This window comes from Pleurodeles waltl, chromosome 9 (genome assembly GCF_031143425.1).
Source record: "Pleurodeles waltl isolate 20211129_DDA chromosome 9, aPleWal1.hap1.20221129, whole genome shotgun sequence".
NCBI classification, from domain to species: Eukaryota; Metazoa; Chordata; class Amphibia; order Caudata; family Salamandridae; genus Pleurodeles; species Pleurodeles waltl.
The window spans coordinates 540179738-540202552 of record NC_090448.1 but is presented as its reverse complement, the minus strand read 5'-3'; the positions used below and the strand labels follow the sequence as shown (position 1 = coordinate 540202552).

General features: G+C 44.2%; 1 protein-coding gene across 1 annotated transcript in view; it reads right to left on the bottom strand.

The window, feature by feature from the left end:
• Positions 1-22815, bottom strand: part of PSMA3 (proteasome 20S subunit alpha 3) — a 178253-nt gene that overhangs the window by 24885 nt on the left and 130553 nt on the right. Inside the window, exons 8-9 of the mRNA XM_069207452.1 lie at positions 18269-18315; positions 10622-10689 (exon numbers count right to left, since the gene is read on the bottom strand). Coding sequence (XP_069063553.1) covers positions 10622-10689; positions 18269-18315 — 115 coding nt within the window. The remainder of the gene's footprint in view (positions 1-10621; positions 10690-18268; positions 18316-22815) is intronic.

The following is a 22815-nucleotide window of genomic DNA, read 5'->3' as shown; positions in this document are numbered from 1 at the left end:
AAAGGGTTTGCAGTTTCCTTTACCAAGGTAATCTAAATCTACAAAATAGTGTAGCTCCATGTAACGTACCCATGGAGGCTGCGCTGGAAACATTTTCCACTTGAAATGGTGCTTCATTTAATGCCCAAAGTTATGCCAATCCATGCCGTAGATACCCTCACCCACAACCTAGAGGTAAACACTTTCATCATTACCTCAGTTAGGTCACTTGGATGATACCGTTTAAGCAAAGATAACAGAGTGTTATGACCTTAATGATCATCATCACAGCAGACAAACTGAGATCTGTTCTGACATTGCATTGTGCTACATTGTAGCTTGAGAAGACAAAGTTTGGCCCCTACATCCATGCTAGTATATGGCTTCAAATTCATATTAAGATGAAATGGCGTGGGTTTTGCGTCTGAAGAAGTTGCTGCAAGGCTTCTTTCTTTTGGTTCCTTAGTAGGGACTGTGCAGTATCCTACAGGAGTAATTTATCACCAGTGTCTCAGGCCACTACCCTGGATAACTACGTCATTTGACACCCCAGGGTGTTGTAAAGGCAAGCATTCGAGGATTACTCATGGTGGCAGGAGTTACAAACTCAAATACTGCATGGAGATACAGTAAGTAAACACAAAAATGTCCAGGTAGTACTTTAATAGCAAAGACAAATAGGGCTTTAAGCGTGAAATAAACTACAGCAGTTATTTGTATAAAACAATTAAAAGGTGCTAGTATGTGGATTCAACCATATGCATTTGTGCACTAGGTAATACAGTTTGAAATACCATTGTTCCCAGTAACCAATTGTAAGGAAATGCCTCCTTGGCATGGTTACCCCCTGACTTTTTGCCTTTGCTGATGCTATGTTTTGAATTGAAAGTGTGCTGAGGCCTGCTAACCAGGCCCCAGCACCAATGTTCTTTCCCTAACCTGTACTTTTGATTCCACAATTGGCACACCCTGGCATCCAGATAAGTCCCTTGTAACTGGTACCTCTGGTACCAAGGGCCCTGATGCCAGAGAAGGTCTCTAAGGGCTGCAGCATGTATTATGCCACCCTGGAGACCCCTCACTCAGCACAGACACACTGCTTACCAGCTTGTGTGTGCTAGTGAGAACAAAATGAGTAAGTCGACATGGCACTCCCCTCAGGGTGCCATGCTGCCAGCCTCTCACTGCCTATGCAGTATAGGTAAGACACCCCTCTAGCAGGCCTTACAGCCCTAAGGCAGGGTGCACTATACCATAGGTGAGGGTACCAGTGCATGAGCACTGTGCCCCTACAGTGTCTAAACAAAACCTTAGACATTGTAAGTGCAGGGTAGCCATAAGAGTATATGGTCTGGGAGTCTGTCAAACACGAACTCCACAGCACCATAATGGCTACACTGAAAACTGGGAAGTTTGGTATCAAACTTCTCAGCACAATAAATGCACACTGATGCCAGTGTACATTTTATTGTAAAATACACCACAGAGGGCACCTTAGAGCTGCCCCCTGAAACTTAACCGACTATCTGTGTAGGCTGACTGGTTCCAGCAGCCTGCCACACTAGAGACATGTTGCTGGCCCCATGGGGAGAGTGCCTTTGTCACTCTGAGGCCAGTAACAAAGCCTGCACTGGGTGGAGATGCTAACACCTCCCCCAGGCAGGAGCTGTAACACCTGGCGGTGAGCCTCAAAGGCTCACCCCTTTGTCACAGCACAGCAGGGCACTCCAGCTTAGTGGAGTTGCCCGCCCCCTCCGGCCACGGCCCCCACTTTTGGCGGCAAGGCTGGAGGGAACAAAGAAAGCAACAAGGAGGAGTCACTGGCCAGTCAGGACAGCCCCCAAGGTGTCCTGAGCTGAAGTGACTAACTTTTAGAAATCCTCCATCTTGCAGATGGAGGATTCCCCCAATAGGATTAGGGATGTGACCCCCTCCCCTTGAGAGGAGGCACAAAGAGGGTGTACTCACCCTCAGGGCTAGTAGCCATTGGCTACTAACCCCCCAGACCTAAACACGCCCTTAAATTTAGTATTTAAGGGCTTCCCTGAACCTAAAAATTTAGATTCCTGCAACTAACAAGAAGAAGGACTGCTGAGCTGAAAAACCCCTGCAGAGGAAGAACAGAAGACACCAACTGCCTTGGCCCCAGACTTACCGGCCTGTCTCCTGCCTTCCAAAGAAACCTGCTCCTGCGATGCTTTCCAAGGGACCAGCGACCTCTGAATCCTCTGAGGACTGCCCTGCTTCGAAAAAGAGAAGAAACTCCAGAGGACAGCGGCACTGCTCCAAAAGAACTGCAACTTTGTTACAAGGAGCAGATTTAAAGACCCCTGCAACTCCCCGCAAGAAGCGTGAGACTTGCAACACTGCACCCGGCGACCCCGACTCGACTGGTGGAGAACAACCAACTCAGGGAGGACCCTCCGGCGACTCTACGACTGTGAGTAACCAAAGTTGTCCCCCCTGAGCCCCCACAGCGACGCCTGCAGAGGGAATCCCCAGGCTCCCCCCTGACCGCGACTGTCTGAACTCCATTTCCCGACGGCTGGAAAAGACCCTGCACCCGCAGCCCCCAGCCCCTAAAGAAACGGAACTTCTGTGCAGGAGTGACCCCCAGGAGGCCCTCTCCCTTGCCCAGGTGGGGGCTACCCCGAGGAATCCCCCCCTTGCCTGCCTGCAGCGCTGAAGAGATCCCGAGATCTCTCATAGACTAACATTGCGAACCCGACGCTTGTTTCTACACTGCACCCGGCCGCCCCCGCGCCGCTGAGGGTGAAATTTCTGTGTGGACTGGTGTCCCCCCCGGTGCCCTACAAAACCCCCCTGGTCTGCCCTCCGAAGACGCGGGTACTTACCTGCAAGCAGACCGGAACCGGGGCACCCCCTTCTCTCCATTCTAGCCTATGTGTTTTGGGCACCACTTTGGACTCTGCACCTGACCGGCCCTGAGCTGCTGGTGTGGTGACTTTGGGGTTGCTCTGAACCCCCAGCGGTGGGCTACCTTGGACCAAGAACTGAGCCCTGTAAGTGTCTTACTTACCTGGTTAATCTAACAAATACTTACCTCCCCTAGGAACTGTGAAAATTGCACTAAGTGTCCACTTTTAAAACAGCTATTTGTCAATAACTTGAAAAGTATACATGCAATTTTGATGATTTGAAGTTCCTAAAGTACTTACCTGCAATACCTTTCGAATGAGATATTACATGTAGAATTTGAACCTGTGGTTCTTAAAATAAACTAAGAAAATATATTTTTCTATATAAAAACCTATTGGCTGGATTTGTCTCTGAGTGTGTGTACCTCATTTATTGTCTATGTGTATGTACAACAAATGCTTAACACTACTCCTTGGATAAGCCTACTGCTCGACCACACTACCACAAAATAGAGCATTAGTATTCTCTTTTTACCACTATTTTACCTCTAAGGGGAACCCTTGGACTCTGTGCATGCTATTCCTTACTTTGAAATAGCACATACAGAGCCAACTTCCTACACCAATGTTATCAAACTGGCAAACATTTGGTGTTGTCAGAAGTCTTCAGGACTTCTTTTCTTTTGATGTATGTGCACAGTCAGGCAAAGGCAGTTATTAGGCCATCTGCTTTCTAATTATCTAGCTGTGGGGCAGCATTCACTTTGAAGACTAGGTCTACTAAACATTTGGGGCCCATACCATGAAACAGACCATCACTGTCAAAAATGTTCCAGTTGAGAGGGCACCCACATGACCGTGGACATCATTGGAACTAGTCCTAATTGCAAAATGCAATTTCACAGCGAGTCATTCTGGCTCTGCCTGTGCTGATGCTTAAAATTAAACTAAACTTTAAACTTACAAATATATTTCTAGACCCAAGCATTAGATAACGGAATAAATTAGGATGTCAATCTAGAAGAGGGTCACAATGCAAACATCAAATTACATCATCTCTGGCACCAGAATCACGGTGACCAACTATAGCCAAAAGGGCACAGTTGTAATGAAAAATATCTCCAGGTCACTCTTGGGGCATGATGCAGGCACACTTTAGAATTTACTGGGGGGAAAAAGCAGGCAAGAAATAATGCTCAGGGTAGTGCTCAACTAAGCTATGGGGAGGATATAATTTTTATCGACTGTGACCAATACAAATGTTGAAACAAGTGAAATGTAACCAGAAAAGCAAAGGCTGGTCTACCAGGACGACATGAGCATTCCTGTAACTGGAGAGGCTCCAGGCATCTCTTCAATGTCATGCCTTTTTGTCAGTAAACTGATGCTGCTCAAGGAAGTTATAATTAGATGTCCAACACCAACATCGAACTGGACCATAGTGATTCTACAAAAACGCTCCCAAGAGTACCAAAACAAGCCTGTGTGCTTCTCTCTCTCTCTAAATATATATGTACTTAACATTTAGTGCTAGGTGTTTCCCAGAGAATAAGCGTTAATCTCCCCCACCCTGCCTCGTCACCTTTTCTTGTTAAATCTCACTACCAGGGACAAAGAAATGTACTTTCTACTCTGTTCCCACCAAAACCTAGCTATCATCTAGCAGTTTTACATTCCCAGGTCATAGAGAGGCCCTTCCCTCAGGCCTTGCTGGTTGTTTATTATGGCACCAGCCATGCCTACTCTCCTGACCCCCTTAATGTCCACTGAAACCAGCTTTCTAATACTCTTGTTAGGTGCACAGCTGATATGCTTCTATATTTTGAGCAGCTCCTGGATAATAACACAATGCACCAAATGCATGTCCTGAAGAATGTCCAGCTTTGTGAAAAAGCATGGAGATGTATAAATAATCATAAAGGGAGGAGTGTTTCTTAATAGGGAGGTGGTATGAAGTACATAGGTAAAATCCATGTCAAAAGAAGTCTGAGACCTGTCCCTCGTCATAGTGCCATAGAAATGCTCAAGATGATGGCTAAGGAGCTGCACCCTTCATCATCAACATTTCCTAAAGGAGAGCGAAGTCCTTTTCAGCAGCCCGAGGGCACTGGGACATCACTGGAGCAAATTCACCCAAGGAAGAAGATACAGAGGTAGTCTAAAAGTTGGATCTACTCTACCAAGTTGGTAATGAACCAGTGTGGGGTTTTAAAAATTGCCCTCACCCAGCATGCATCATCATCGGGCACGCTTTAACGTCCAGGTACAGACCACCAACTTCAGGAAATTAATGCCCTGTTCCCTTCTCTGCCTAGATCAACACATTTCGGCCCTTCTTCCGCCCAGCACAGGTCAATGGATCTTTTTCAGGATTCAAGATCCCTTTGTTTCATTCAAAGATTCTCCTCATTATCTATTCGTAAATGATTGGTCAGATGATTCTGGCTATTCCAGTTTCACTACTTGCCACCTTGGAAATTCCAAACCGGGGACGTAGTGGGAGCATTGTCCTGTAGTCAAGTTCTTCAAGGGTGCCGATGCCTCACATCTAGCCACTTGCTATCCCCTCTGTTGGTCGAGGACAGAGTGACACCTCTCGCTCTCTCTAGTGTGTGAGGACAACCCCACTAGAACAGCCATCTAGGCAATCTAGGGAAGAGTCCTGAGCCCTTGAAGACCATTAGAGGCCACTAGAGACATGGGGTGTGTCTGAGAAGAGTCTGCATCACCCTGTGAAGGGCATCTCTCCACACAGTGATTCTTCCATGCAGATCAGTGCAAGCACCATGAAAAATGAAGGCAGTGCACCTAGACGCCCCCAGATAACTTAGCTTGGGATCACAGTAAATCTATTGGTTACGATGAAGGCACCTGGAATTGCACTGTGCAAACAATGTTGGGAGGGGGTAGTCTCCTACTTCCCCAGGATCTCATTCTTGTTCCAAAGGACTTTATTTTTGGAAAGCAATATCACAAAATACTAGAAGGGCAACCCTCCAACAGGAGGTAAGTAATACGCTAAATATATACAATAGCAATCAGAAATAGCAATCAGAAATAGGCATAGAAAAGGTTAGAGAACAGTGCAAATAGTAATAACCAATAAGGGGGGGGGTGCGGCATTAACAAGTTTGAAAACCACTGCCTCAGGGTGAGCCAAACCCATATACAAAAAATGGAATGCAAACACAGGACCCCCACAGAATGTGTAGAGGGGAGCTGGGAGTACTAAAAAACCACAATGATAAGTAACAGTATCCCTCAGCGACCTGGGAAGCAGGAGTAAATCACTAGAATTTCCCCCAAACCATCCAAAGGAGGGAAAAGAAGAAAAGAAGATCCAGACAAGACTGCAAGAAACCAATGGTGGATTCTTGAAGAGGAGTACCTGTGGAGAGAGGGGACCAAGTCCAAAAGTCACAGTAGAGTGCAGGAGGAGTAGGAGCTACTACTCACCCAGCTGTACTTGCAGAACTTGGTTGACGGTGAGGAAGAACAGGTCAGCACTGGAGCCCTGGAGCCGGAGAAGAGTTCCTGATGGATGCAGAAGATGTCCCACGCTGAAGTGAAGATTACAAGCGAGTGTCGGTGCAGGAATTCCACCAACAAGCCTTGGCAAAGGCAAACTCTCAGTTAGTGGAAAACTGATGCTGCCGGGCACCAGCAAGACCCAGGAGGAGGAGTCACAGGGGACCCTCAGCATTGCAGAGAGTCCAGAGGAGCAGAGGCAGCACCCACAGAATAGGGACATAGAAGTCGTAGAAGGAGCCCACGCAGCACTACAGAAAAGGACCCCATGCCGCAGGAGAACCACGCAAAGGGCTGAGCGTCATAGGAAGGAATGCTGGGGACTGGAGCTACCTGTTGCCTGAAGATCCCTTGGAGGAGATGCAAACAAGCCTTGGCAGCTGCAAGACACACGATGCACAGGGGGTACTGTCCTGCGTGGGAAGGCAAGGGCTCTCCTCCACTAAAGTTGGACAGCTGAAAGAGTACCAAGATGATTACTCCGGACCACCAGCTGTGATGCAGGATCCACGCAGCTCAAGATGAGGGGAGATCCACGCAGCCGGTCGTCGTTTTCAGCAGGTGCCTGTGGATGCAAGGGAGTGACTTCTTCACTCCAAGGTAGATTCCTTCTTCGTCTTGTGCAGGCTGAAGAGTTGCTGTCTTCTGAGGATGCACAGCTGGAGAAATGTTGCAATGCTGGCAGGAGTTGTGGAAACAAAGTTGCAGAAGAGTCTTCTTCGTTGATTGCAGCATTGTCAGTTCCTGGAGGGTCCAGTCGCAGTTCTAGTGGCCAGAACTCCAAGTGGATGTTGCAGAGGAATCCTGCTTGAGTCTTATCTTACAAGCCGAATCTGAGGACTCACCCAAGCGAGAGACCCTAAATGGCCCTGAAAGGGGGCTTGATCACCTAGCCAGGTAAGCATCTATCAGGAGGGGGCTCTGACATCACCTGCTTGACCACTCAGATGCTCCCAGAGTTCCCTGCCAACCTTGGAAACAAGACGGCAGAACCCAGGGACCATTTGGAGGAGCTCTGAGCACCACCTCTGGGTGGTGATGGACAGGGGATGGTCACTCCCCTTTCCACTGTCCAGTTTCACACCAGAACAGGTTCTGGGGGTCCCAGAACCGGTGTGGAATGGTTTATGCACAGAGGGCACCAAATGTGCCCTTCAAAGCATACCAGTGGCTTGGGGAGGCTACCATTCCCCAAGCCAGTCACACCTCTTTTCAAAGGTAGAGGTTGCTACTTCCCTCTCCCAAAGGAAATCCTTTCTTCTGCCTTCCTGGGCTTGATCTGATCAAGCAGCAGGAGGGCAGAAACCTGTCTGAGGGGTGGCAGCAGCTTGGGCTGCCTGGAAAACCCTGTAAGACTGATGGTAGCAATGCTGGGGGTCCTCTAATGAGCCTCCAGAGTGCATGGAATCATACTTTCAATACTTTCAACAGTATTGGGGTATGATTCTGACATGTTTGATACTAAACATGCCCAAGTTCGGAGTTACCATTATGTAGCTGGACATAGGTAGTGGCCTATGTCCAGTACACACGTAAAATGGCGTCCCCGCACTCACAAATTCCAGGAAAATGAGCCTGGAGTTTGTGGGGGCACCTTTGCTATTGCAGGGTGCCCTCACACACAGGTACTTGCACCCTGCCCTCTGGGCTGAGAGCCTACAATAGGGGTGGTTTATAGTGACCCGGTCTAGTGAAAACAGGAGCATGCACCCGTTTCACGCAGGCTGCAATTGTTGGCCTGCAGAACCCTTTGCATGGGCTCCCTATGGGTGGCAGAAAAACTGCTGCAGCCCACGGAGATCCCCTGGAACCCCAATGCCCTGGGTACCTAGGTACCATATACAAGGGACTTATATGGAGGGAGCAGTCTGCCAATTGTGGGAAGAGAAAGGTACAATTTAGAGGAGAGCAAAACTACTGGGGTCCTTGTTAGCAGGAACCCAGTTTACACAGTCAAACACACTGACAACAGGAAGAAAATGGTGGTACCCATGCCAAGAAAAGGGGTACTTTCCTACATGTGTGTTTGTAAGAGTAATTAATATTCAGTGTACAGAACTGTTTTTTTTTTAAATTGTTAACCAATTTGGATATTTGACCTCCAGGAGGACTGAATGTGCACTGCCTGGCTTGGTGCATGGTATGAAGTAACTGAGAGTAAAATAATTTATACCAGACTAGCTGTGGTGATTGTCTCTGTGTAGTGTGATGGAGTGGTACATTGTTTTGCGAACAGCGAAATGCTGTTCTAAGCTTGGTGAGGGCCAACTATATGGTGCCTCTGAGTTTTATTGAATATTTCTGGGTTAATCTGATTAATGTTGTTTGTTGCAGCTTGTTATTATGAAGGTTGGTACAGTTGTGAACTCCTTAATAACCAACATGATGGAGTATCGAAGCTGTGTAGTATCCTGCGGAGTGTAGTTTCCGTATGGAGCGTTCTTTTGTGCGCCCAGCTGCATGCAAGTGGCTGCTACATCTGAATCATGTTTGCATTTTGCTTCTACAGCTTTAGAGCTTAAAACTACTGAATAATTATGCTAATTCAAGATTGATGACTGAAAATGGGATATGGGCTTATTGTGCACTTTAGTAGAACTTGGGCTTCCAAAATATTCCCTTGGTGTGCTGGTGCCCCTCAAGTAGGTAGATTCCTAGATTACTCAACATGAGCCTTAATGTGGCTGTATCCTGTGCTTCTTGGGCTCCTTTGCAAGCACTGCAGAGGCCACTGTAGCCTGTTGCTCTGCGCAGAGATTGGATCAACTAAGTCATGAACCGGTCAGTGAAGGGTTATTTATGATATGATCATCTCGATTGATAAGTGTGGACAGGTCAGCCTGTAGCCTACAAAGAAGTAATACATTGACGTAGACCAGTGGTTCTTAAACTTTTGACATTTGTGAACCCCCACTTTTTCATTACTGGAACCCAAGGACTCCAAAAAGATCATTACTGGAATCCTGATACTCTCACTAAGTCATTACTGGAAGCCCAGGTCCCAGGCGTAAGCATTTCCAATTATTTGGACAGCAAAAAATACAGAAATAAACATTTAAACAAATACAGAAATTATATTTCTTAGTTTTTTTTCAATTCACGAATTTTTTTTTATAAAATATAAATTAACAGGAAGATTGGAGCTTTTCTAAGTTCAACTGAGGCCACTCAAAGACCGCACTATATTCTGTTTGATGCACGTGCACTCCTCCCACAATCCAATCTGAGGATACCAATTTAATTCCTAGTCTCTAATTTCAAATGCCTTCACATTTACCCAAAGTTTTAAACTTGGTCTTTACGTATTTATTTACACTTTACAAAATTAAATAATATTAACAGATTAATAATCAGTTGCATACTTCATGTGTGGGCTTCGCAGACATTGAGGAGGCCCCGGACCATGGGTTAGTAACCACTGACTTACGTTATTGCCAGTCCTAATATTTCAATAATCAATGATGTGCTCAATTCCAATTACCCATCTTCACTATAGGCAGCTCTGTCAGAAGAAAGCTAAAGCCGAGTGTTTTGCAAGCTTTCTGGGGCCTGTGGGACTGAGGAACAACTAGGCAATTTGTGTGACAAGTTTTGCCTTTGTCCCAGAAACCATCGCTAAGGGATACATTGCCAAACTCAATTAATCTTGAGGCTTTAACATTCAGGGTGTAGTAAGGTCTAACAGCCTAGGCTTAGTCTTAGACTGTGATTTGGGATCATCAAACACCTAGACACCAAATGCGTCACTCACATATATATATTGTCCAGGACGGTGGTACTCGTTTTTGAAAAACGAGTAAGACCGAGTTAAGTAGATATGCTATGAAACTACAGAAAGTCTAATTACTTAAAGAAGTGTTCTCTGTAACTTAGTATGTGGTATTCCTGGTTCTGCGTTCTTTCATGGCTGGGTGAGCAAGTAAATATCAGACAAAATAATGTTTTCCCAATGATTCTAGAAAAGTACACCGCACGCGGCAAGTTGGAATTCTTACTAGTGGTGTCAGGTGTACCAAATGTAGCACATTATCATTCTCAAGAGGGACAACTGAACGAGTGCCTGAAGATCTGACTGGTGTGATTTAGCAGACTGTTACTACTATGAAGCTGACCAGGATACCCACCACCCCAAATAGGTATAAGACATAAACATACAAACCACATTACCAGAAAAGCAATACCAGAACATGCAATTCAAACTAAGAAATGCCTTTTGAATCGGTATGTGTTCTTACTTTCTCCAACCCAGCTGAGTTCAAGTTCAAAAGCTTTGTCCTTTACTTCATCATGGACGATGTAGATTCTGAAAAATGTGAAATAATTAGGTGAAAAGTAGGGATATGTCCATAAACCAGCAGCACAATTTTCCAGCACTGACCAAAATATATAATCTAACTTAATTTACCTATGCCCTAGATTTATAGTGGTGCACAGACTCCACTATTATTTATGCAAAGAGGGAACATCAGAAATACACACAAGTTTTCACACAACGCCAGATGTACTGGAACAAGGAGGCCAGGCTTTGCTTGAACGCCTAATGCTAAATGACACTGGGCACAAAAAATTAAACAAAATACTGTGTAATATTCTTATATTTAACATGAATTACCCATTATCCAGATTGTTCCTGGAGGGTTGTCTTCACACAAATGTGTATTACAAACATGTAAAGGAGCGATGGGTCGTCTTTGTGCGAAACCTAGGCATTTGTTTTAAGCAAACTCGATCAATGACATAATTATGTAATTTACTAAATATGGTCCTGTGCATCTTTACTGTATGCACACCAATGAACTGTTTGAATTTTGCCCTGTATGGGATTGAGTGCAATACATGTGCTTCTGCATATCCCGTAAGCAGGACTGAATGGGACGGGACACAAAATTACACAATGTGGTAGATATCAAACTTTTCCTTCTCCAGCATTTAATCCTTCCTAGATTCCTAAACGTAATGTAAAACAATAAGCAAAGCCAAAATGAAAAGAATGTATTTTGAAGCGGCAACTTCTTACGAAAAATGAAATTAAATATTTGAGTTCCTTGTCAAATGCAAACAGCCATTCAAGAATAAGAATATAATTAATCTTGAAAAATGAACTTTTATATTTTATGTATCTGATATTCAACAACTCTGTCAGATGGATGTTTTACACAAGCAATGTTTGACAGCCTCCGTCTTATGGAATGAACCTCTAGTAAAAAAAATATATATATATATCTATAAATATCTCGTTTGGTTACAAAAATGGACTACAAGATACCATCGTTTTGAACTGTGTACATACATCAAACTTTCTTTTGGATCAGTACACCATAAACTACAAGGGCACCTTGAAACGGATGTCTTAAATATAAAATATTGCATCATGAGCTTAACATCAAAGACATGGGAGGGGCGTTGCTAGGAGCCAACCAGCATGACTGACTAATCACAGTGCTCAACCCTTGCCAGCAGAAGCTTATCTGCTGTGTGGAGTCTTGCTTGCCTACCAATATCCTAGATAAGCCGGAAAGGCTTGGGCCCAGTGCTCAGAGCAGGTGGCCTTCTGGAGTTGCACGATCTTAGAGGCCTGGGTGGCTGTGCTAATGAGAAGCCTGGGTTGTGCATGTGCTCACTCTAGAATGTGTGGGAGTGCAATAGGGCTGAGCCCTGTGAAATGAAATATGCAGTGGTGGAGTGCAGAAGAGCAGCTGAAATCTGTTGGGAGCCTGCGTAGACCTACAACATTCCATGTGGAAGTTAGGGGCAGGGTTAAGGCAGAGTGCCTAAGGAAAAGCACCATTAGAGAAACTGCAGTGAGAGACTACTGAGCACTGATCTCTATCCATGCCGTGCTAGTGATGTCGCTGATGAGATTCCCAATAACTGACTATAACAACAGACTGTCTGTGATTCACTTGAAGCAGGCTCAGAAGCAGTTGAAGGCAACTTCCTAAAATGTCATTATAAAGTGCTCCTTACCGACTAGGAGCGATGCTAATCTCCCCAAGGATTTTGTTACTCCTCAACTGGATCTGGTTGACTAAATTATAAAGCAAACTGTAAAGCACATTAGGCTTTACAATGGAAACTAGGCAAATATTACAAATAAAATAAGTAGGCTTTATTAAAAGTTAAATCATTACAGAAGGCAAAGTAAATAATTAGAAATCAAAAGTTCAAATCAAAAAATGAAATAAATGACTAAACACAACCAACAATAGTCCAGCTCCTTCTCATAAAATGAAAGCTATAAATCAGAGTTCAGACTGACGTTGAGCTGTCTTCTAAAAGTCAAGGGAGAATGAGCCCACAACGGCCAAGAAGGGGCTGTTGTTTTTTTTTATTTTGCAATAGACGTTATTCATTTAGTACAATTGTGCAAGTCATATGGTTTGAACGAATCAGCTTAAAAAAAAAAACAATACAGTTTCTGAAATCACAACATTCAGCACTATCCCTCAGATTCACATAATGCACTTCCATTCCCAGATACCCTCTAGACACCTAATTTGCTAATACAAATATACTGTGACAAGTTTTCAACAACCGTGGTCTCAATAGGTGAGGCCTTGGGAATATTCACTCAGTGAAACATTGTGCTACAGGACACTAAAACAAAGAAACACCGATCTGAACATGGGTAAGTGACATTCCATCTCAAGCTAGTGCAAACAAAGTTGCTTGGGCACGAACAGTCTGTGGGCAGAAAGAAACAGTCAAAAAAAAAATACATGCTGAAAGATGTTTGCAGCAGCAACCATTTTGAAACAGGGACCTACATTAGCTAATGTTAGAATATGCAGTTTCCATAAGGGGAGTGTAATTTAATAAAATATCTACTTGTCCATGGGACAGGTTGCTTCTTAAATGTACTTGTCCTGTAAAAAGAAATCGGCTTGCCCCTGTGGTCCCATGTGGTGCAGCGACAAATTATGGCCACAAGGAGCATATTGGCACACAAAGTTTTATTCAGTGCCAGGAACTACTGTGGCAATGTGTGCTTTTTGAGACCAATGTTGTTACAATGATGAAGGCCTGGTGGCTCCCACAACACTAAGGTGATACAATAGGCATGGCAAAACAAGACAAGCACTGGCAAAACAAAAAGACTGACAACCAATGTCGGACCGGTGGCTTTACCAGTGCTTGTTTATTTTCATGGTTTCCATAATATTGTTTAAAATGGTTACTCCGATTGTCCATTACGAATATTTTTGGGAAATACTAGCCTGTATCAGCACATATTACTAAATGCTGCTTCAAAGAAACAGTAGCTAAAATTTCACAGTAATTTGGCAAAACGTTTTTTTCCTAAACATTTTATTTTGAAAGAGTTGGACCTGGGCTTTTTGCAGGGACATCCCCAAACCTTTTTCGGACCTGTTTTTGTTGGCTTTGGGACTCTGGGCAATTTACCACTGCTAACTAGTGCTAAAGTGCATATGCTGTCTGTCTAAATTGTATTGGTGACTGGTTTATCCATGATTGGCATATCTGATTTACTGGGAAGTCCCTAGTAAAGTGCAGTGTGTGTGCCTAGGGCCTGTAAATCAAATGCAACTAGTGGGCCTTCAGCACTGATTGTGCCACCCACACGAGTACCCCTGTAAACATGTCTCAGACCTGCCACTGCAGTATCTGTGTGCAGTTGTAGACTGCACATTCGATCTGGCAAGTCTATCCACTTGCCAGGCCCAAACCTTCCCTTTTACTACCAGTAAGTCACCCCTAAGGTAGACCCTATGTATCCCCAAGGGCAAGATGCAGTGTATTTAAAACATAGGACATGTACTAGTGACTTTTACATGCCCCAATAGAGAAATACTGCTAACTTTGTTTTTCACTATTGAAAGGCCTCTCTCTCCTGTAGGTTAACAGGGGGGTTGCCTTTAAATACCTTTTAAGTGCAGTTTCCCATTGGAAGAAGACAGTGTTATGGAGTTTAGGGTCTTTTGGTAAAGTTGGTTTTTAGATTGTCTGTTTGAAAATACCACTTTTACAATTCTGTGCCTCTACAAGAATCCGCAATCTTGCTTACACGCCTCTGCAAACATTTGCATCTAATCAGGGAGCATTAGCCATAGCTTCATATTGTAAAAATTTTCACACGTGTCTACACTTTTTTTTTTTTTTTTTTTTTTTCTGGAACCACTGTCAGGAGTGCAGTGTGAACTTACCTTTATTTGGGGCGCTCACCCTAATAATAAAGGCTTTACATTAACAAACCACAAATTCAAGTTTGAACAGCATTCACATATGGACACAAATATTATCTTAACCACAGACAGCTCCCTTCCCTGTAAACTGTCAGCCAAAGGGTTTGTGCTGCAGGGTGGGTTGTGCCCACTTGTCCCAAGGACAAAATAAACATGAAAACTTGTTTCCCTTGACCCCCAAACAATATATTCCTAGGCCTCGGGGTATAGGAATTCCACACCCCGCCATGATGTCTGTTTCAACTACATGTCAATATTCTTCTATCGTGTTATTGCTATTGTGCAAATATTTCCAAAAAACTAATTATCAGAGGCACTTAGCTGCTGCGGATCATTTTTGTAAAAAGCCACTACCCTTTAGCCTGTAACAATAATTCTTTACCGTCCTTTACTTTTTTCCTACAGTGCACAATGGGTAGGGTTGTCAAGTAACAAGCCAAGTATACAATTGAAAACTATCGCTAAGACATCGGATGCCATGTTTGTAGATCAAGCGCCCAGTGCGCAGACTCTGAGCCAGTGGCAGAGGAGGAAAATCTAGAGATTGTGCTTGAAGGGATTGGGATCCTCAAAGCAGTTGACTCCAAGACTGACACCCTTAGGATCTGAGTGGAACTGCTCAGGGATGTGGAATTCCTATCGCCCGACGCCCGGGACATATTGTCTGGGGTCAAGGACCACAAGGTTTCATGTTTATTTTGTCCTTAGGACAAGTAGGCCCAACCCACTGCAGCACAAACCCTTTGGCTGCCAGTTTAGTGAGAAGTTAATTGTCTGCAGTTGAAGTAATATGTGTGTCCAAAAGTTAATGCTGTTCCAATTTGTATTTATGGTTCATTTACTAAAAGCCTTCATTATTAGGGTGAGCACTGTAAATAAACGTTTTAGGGTCACACTGCACTACTGGCAGTGGCTACAGTAAAAAAAAAAAAAAAAGAAAGAAAAAGTGTACACACTTGTTTGAAAAGTTTAACAGTATGAGACTAAGTGTAATGCTCCCAGAATGTTCTCTGATTAGATGTTAATGTTTGCAGCGGCTTGTAAGCAAGAGTGAATTTTTGCTTTCAAAATTCAATGTTCTGGAAAAAATAGGAAAAAAACAAACATTTCGCTTCTATGAAAGATGCTATTTCTTTGAAGCAGCATGTAGTAAAATGTGTTGATGCATGCTAGTATTTCCAAAAAATATTGCTAATGGAAAGTCAGTGTAACCATTTTCAACAAGATTATAAGAAGCATAAAAATAAACAAGCACTGGCAAAGCCAACCAATCTGACATTTGTTTTGTGAGTCTTTTGGTTTTGTCAATGTGTGCCTTGTTTTGACATGGCTTTTGTAACACTTTATTGTTGTGGGAGCTGCCAGGCCCATACATTGGTAACAAACACTGACAAAAAGAAAAAAAAGTTTTTGGTCTCAAAAAGCACACGTTGCCACTAGTGGCATAACAAAGGGCCTGCAGCCCCCTTCCAGGGGGCCCCCTGGGGGCCCCCTCAGCACAGCACCTGCCCGGAATTATTCTGGAGGGAGGGGCCCTCCATATTCTTTGCAAGGGAGCCCCCTCCAGTTTCATTACGACACGGATTGCCGCAGTGGTTCCTGGCACTGCACAAAACTACTTTGTGTGCCAATATGCTCCTTGTGGAAGAGCAGAATGCAATCCCTCACAGTAAAGCCAGCCAATATATAGGAAAATAGATGTTTATTAAAAACAAAGGCTCAAATTTAAGGGTGGCCTTGTGCCATTATACGCCACATTAGCGGAATTTTTCTGACGTTAATGTGGCATTACTTTGCCAAAAACCCTGCACCATATCTACAAAGTGGCTCAATGCATGAACTGCGCCACTTTGTGACCATTTGTGCCACATTATGCATGCGCCATGCATAATGTATACAAAGGGGTGTTCTGGCACAAGGAGGCCCGCAAAAATGGCGCAATGAAGTCTACAAGATTTCATTGTGCCATTATTGGTGTCATTTTTAATGCCTGCTTAACGCAGGCGTTAAAAGGACACACCCTTTGGAATGAATAGGCCTCCTTGCAATTTGCTCCACTAGTGTCAAAAGTTTTGACGCTAGTGTAGCAAAGCGCCACAATAGCATAAAAAGTTTGACACTATTGTACCTAATTCCACCATGGTACCGCCATATCTTAAATAGTAGCGTTAGTAGGGGGCACAAGGAAAGTGGCACTTTACGATGTGAAGCACCACTTTTCTTGAATCTGGGACTAAGTGTCTTTGTTAACGCCAGTAATTAGGGACCCAATTCTTAAGGAATGTCACTAAAGTACACCCATGGTCTATGTCGTGAATTAGTGGCTTTCATGAATTCACAAGAACTTACAGAAGTAGATCAGAAAATCGTACTCTTAGAAAATATTTGTGATCTGTATTTTAGCTCAAGCTAATATGCATGTGTAGATTTGTTCATGTGAAAATCTATTGAGCGTTTAAAAGTTAACTTTCCCTCCAACCTCTTTTTTTTTTTTTTTTTTTTTTTCCCTCCAAACCTGGAAGAACTTCTACTTTTGCCCTGGTCAGGAGTACATTTCCGACCTTTCTGTTTATGGGAAAAGATTAGATAAGAAAGAGCTGGTGAAAATCCTTAAACATACAAGTTAGTAGGTTTGCAGACTCAAAGGCATTCCAGCCCTGGAACTACTGCTTACTGGTTCCTCCAGCCCCAGTATGTAGCTCTGCGGGAAGGTGGCAAAATAAGGAAATTGCTATAGTAGGGATTGAAATTGCAAGTACTGAAGCCCTACTATAGTAGTAGCCCTGACATAATGAGAGAGGCTATTATCAGAGCTCTTACATAATGAGATTGCTGCCATAATTTCTCACCGCACTACATGGCACCAAAGGGACAAGTAGATTTAAGAAGTAACCTGCCCCATGGACAAGTAGTTATTTAAATAAATTCCACACCCCTGTTGACCTACGACGGACTTCGCCTTGGTACCCTCAGATTGATCCCTAAGGTCAAAGACATGGATGGCCACAGGAAAGCCTATAGTGCCAGCCCAGCACCTTTAGCATCCAGTATCCTTTGCATTCCCCTGACTTCAATAAGACTCTTTCCTAAAGATTAAAAACTGGACTATAGACTTCTGAAAGTGACCGGTAACTGTCCCCCTGTACCTACTTAGTCCCTGTGACTGTCACTCTATCAGGGTTGGCACCCCAAGAGTGCCCATGTAGCTGTTTTCAACACACTTGTTGTGACCAAGCCTAAACCCTTACTGCGGTCTTTTATTGCGTTGAATGAGAAAGCAGTTGGTTTGTTGTTGCTTTTAAAAATAATCTCCCAATCCCTCTGGCTGATTTTTGTTATTCAGGGGTTTATTTAGATAAACATTTAACACACTGCTTTAAATTGGTGTTGGATTTTTATTGCGTTGTGTTTTCTCTTTAGTCACTGTTTTGGTACTTATTAATGCTTTACATTTGTTTGTTTAATAAAGCCTGAGTGAGTGGTACTACAGCTACCTGGGACTGAGCTAGGATTTTACAAACAAGCCTAACTAGATCGGATACACAATTGTGACATTATTACCAGGTGAGGGTGTATACTATTCCATACCATAATCCATACCATAATCCATACTCACACTACTTCTTTTTCATTTTTGTTTAAAGGAATAGTCAATTTTACAGATTAGGCAAAACTTACATTTTTGCAACTTCTTTGACAACTTCCCGGCAGGTCATGTCTTTCATCTGATAGAGGAAAAAAACAAATATTTTGTCACTTTGTACCTTTGTTAAAATTCAAACAGTTCAATGTCATAAAAACGCTGAGCATGTGTGGCAATTCTAAAACATTTTCTACACTACTCTACAATAAGGACAAGTTACTTACCTTTGGTAACACCTTATCTTGTAGAGGCAATATCTAGTTGCTGATTCTTTCCCTTAGAATTTCCAGCAGGCGTCAGTCTGGATAGTTTTTTCGAAAGGTACCAATGTATGCAGTTAGGTGGCGTTGAACAGCTCCCCATTTGTCATCGACACCAAACAGGACATTGCGGGACCAGTATAGGTGTCACCCCAGTGTGCTAATGTCAGTTGCTTCCAATGACTTTCCACGTCAGAAGCGAAAGCCATGAAGAACAATGGACTACGATGCGAGAAAACTAGGGTCCTGAAAGGGAATTCCCCATCATTGGAAATCAGTTCGCGAAGCGGGGAGGATGGGTGGGTCGATAAGGAATCTACAACTAGATATCGTCTCTACCAGATAAGGCGTTACCGAAGGTAACTAACTTGCCCATCTGATAGAGCCATCTAGTTGTAGGTTCTTTACCTCATAATATATACCCAAGCACTACGATCCCCAGAAGTGGGTCTGCAAACCAAGATTACACCAGAAAGTCCTGCAGGACCAAACGGGCAAAATGCCCATCCCTACGTACCGGACTGTCCAGGCAGTAGTGTTTGGTACACGTGTGCAGGGACACCCACAATGCAGCCCGACAAATATTCAGGACTGGAACCCTGCGTGCTAACAGTGGCTGCAGCTCTAGCTCTGGTAGAATGAGCACGCAAGGCCTCAGGGCGGACTGCTTTTTAGCAAAGAACAGTTTAATGTAGAGTACAACCCATCTGGAGTTGGTTCTCATCTGCACAGCCCGACCTTTCTTCACACCCACATAACCAACAAAGAGTTGATCATCCACCCAAAACTCCTTGGTACGATTAAGATAGAATGTCAACGCTCTTTTTGGGTCTCTCCTCTTCCTTAGAAGGATGTGGGGGTGCGTACAAAGTAGGCAATGTGATGGACTGGCCTACACAGAAGGGCATAACCACTTTCAGAAGAAAGTAGGCCGTTGTGTGAACACCACCACTTTGTCAGGATAGATGTAAAGGTTGGGCGGCTTAGATGACAACGCCTGCAGCACATTCACCCTACGGGCAGATGTAATGGCCACAAGGAAGGCGGTTTTCCAAGTGAGAAGTCTTAGAGGACAATTGTGGAGAGGCTCAAAGGAGCACACATCAGGAATATCAGAACTAGATTCAAGTCCCATTGGGCCATAATGAATGGGGAAGGAGGAAATATATAAGTAAAGCCTTTAAGGAACCTACTTACAACAGGAGATTTAAACAAAGGCTGCTCAAGCAGCCGTAAGAAAGCAGAGCTTGCGGACGAATAACCTTTGATAGTGCCCAAAGCAGAGCCTTCTGGGCCAACAAATATAACCTCAGAGAGAGGAGCAGAGAGGGGGTCAACAGACTTGTCTGCGCACCATACCACAAATTTATTTCAACAACAGGGTTAATCCGTTTTGGTGGCGGGATGCCTGTCTGCCAAGATAAACCTTACAGACTTTGGGCGGAAAGTCAAAAGCTGTGAACTGCAGCCCCTCAATCTCCACGCAAGAAGGCAGAGACTGGACAGGTTCAGGTAGAGAACCCTCCCCTGCTGCCGACAAAGGGTCCACAACACCATTCTGCCCTGCTTGTTGCAGTACCACACGGAGGTGATGTTGTCCGTGAACACCTGCACTACCTCCCCTTTGAGAGAGAGAAGAAAAGCTCTCAATGATAGTCTGATCGCCCGGAACTCAAACAGGTTGACGCAGGGTTCAGACTCTGCTGGAGACAGATGCCTCTGACCTCCACCTCTCTCAGGTGGCCGCTCTATTCCAGGAGTGATGCATCTGTCATTACTGTCAGATCTGGCTGGGGAAGGGAGTGGAATCTGCCTCAGACCCAATCTCAGTTTGTTAGCCATCAGTGCAGATCTTGCACAGTTCCCTCCCAGATATGGACCATGCTGGTAAGATTCCCCTGATGCTGCACCCACTGGAATTTCAGGTCCCACTGCAGAGCCCACATATGCCATGTGGCATGTGTTACCAGCAGGACGCCATGAGGCCCAGCAGGCTCGGAGTAATTCTCAACGAAATCCAGGATGGAGACTGAAACATCAGAATCATAGCCTGAATAGCCTGGACTTACCGCTCAGGAGGATAAGCCCAAAACTGCACTGCATCAGGATGTAGTTACATATGTGTTTTTGACCACGGACTTTGCGTTGCACCACTTTGCACCTGGATTAGTAGTTTAGTGTTCACCAATTGCAGACTACATTTTGTATTCAGTTTAGCTGCCTACTGACTTTATCGTAGCATTAGACACTGCTATGTTAAAGTTGTACGTGCTTTTCTACATTGTAAACTGTGCTTATTTTCGTGTTCTTTCTCACCAAGGGCTTTGGTTGATAAGGCAGACGGTAGGGAACGGTTTTGTTTTGATTTAGCATCTTGGGACTGTAGCCAAATCCCAATGTGTTATTTTCAAAGCCGACCTAAACTAGCCAGCATGTTTTGAATTGCCAAATGAGTTTTTTTTTCCAGAAAGCCCTTCTCCGGTTCATTTAGATATAAAAAGACGTCCCTGCTCAGTAGAGTTGAATTCCGGGACCTCGGTCAGGATTAGACGTCAAATGCCTGACACTTGTCCCGTGAGGGTGGAGATCTTTCTTGCAGTTGAACGGGGTCATCTTTTTGCTGGCAGAAGAAAGATTAAGAGCTTGGCAGGCCCTACGGTGATGAATTTCTACTTCCTTATCTGCTTTGCATAATATTATCATAACTACATATATATTTGCTGTGTCCATTGCAGTTAAGTATCATTTTGGTATATTTTCCTTTAATTGCTGTGACTATTTTTAAACGTGTGCTTTCAATCTACTAACCTCCTTTTTAGGAACCTAATGGTGAAATAATAATAAATGTCTTCTTTGAACTGAGAAGTGCATTCCAGAGATTTTTGTCAGCTCGGTCATTAGTGAAAGCTAAACACAGAAACAGCTCCAATCAAAGAGACCATCTAAGAGGAAGTCAGGTGTGACTTCGACATGTTTATAGTGAACCCCCAGCAAATGCAGGAAATCCACTGTAGTCTGGAGGTGGGAAAAAACTGTCTGGGGAGAAGTCTTCTTCAACAGCCAGTCATCGAGATAGGGGGAAAGACTGAAGTACAAGTTACTGACCTTCTGTAACAATATATCTGGTAGAGACATATTCTAGTTGCATATTCCTTACGTTTGAATTTCCCCAGGAATCAGACTGGATCCGGAGATTTTTTTCTTTGAGCAATAACCTTGTAAGTGAGCGTCAGGCAGTGCATCCTGACAAAGTGGTGTTTCGTACCAGGGCTTCCTTTCTTCCCAAAGTGGTAACACCTTTTTACGAAGGCCAATCTATCACCTTGCCTACTTTTTATTCACCCCAACATCCCTCTCATGAGGAAAAGAGACTCCACCGTTTGAATCCAAAAAGAACGTTGGCGTTCTATCTAGATCGGACCAAAGATTTCTGGGTGGACGATAAACTCTTTCTGGGATATGGGGGTGCGAAGAAAGGGAAGGTGGTGCAGAAGAGGACCATCTCACAATGGGTAGTCCTCTGCATCAAAATGTGCTACGCTCTGGCAAAAAAGCAACCCCCTGAGATTTTGTGCACTCATTCAACCAGAGTAACTGCTGCTACCACAGCGTTAGCACGCAGAGTTCCAGTCCTGGATATCTGTCAGGCCGCAACATGGGCTTCCTTACATTCGTTCACCAAGCACTACTGCCTGGACAGTCAGGCCTGTAGGGACGGCTGTTTTGGCCGTTCAGTCCTGAAGGACTTTTTGGTGTGATCTTAGATCGCAGGCCACCACCGGGGATGGCATTGCTCAGGTATCTTTTCAAAGGTAAGGAATTTGCAACTAGAAGTCTATATCAGATGTACAAGTTACTTACCTTCGGTAATGATAAATCTGGTAGATACATATTCTAGTTGACTCACCCATCCTCCCCGCACTGCGAACTGATTTCTAGGAACAGGTACTTCCCTCTAAGGGCCCTAGTTTTGCCACACCATTCTCAGTGTTCTTCATGGCTCCGTGCTACTGGCGTGGAAAGTTGGAAAAAAAAAAAAACCTGACGACAGCGTGCCAGGGTGGCGCCTACATACGACAGCGACGTCATCAATGTGACAACGACGCCAACGACACACGTGGAGTCGACAGATGCCCCCAAACGGCTCGCAGGGGTACTGCTCGGAGACAAAAATCTCTGGATCCAGTCTGACTCCTGGGGAAATTTAACGGTAAGGAATCTGCAACTAGAAGTCTTTATCAGATAGCCTTTGTAGGAAGTTGGCTCTGTATGACTATTTCAAAGTAAGGAATAGTATGCACAGAGTCCAAGGGTTCCCCTTA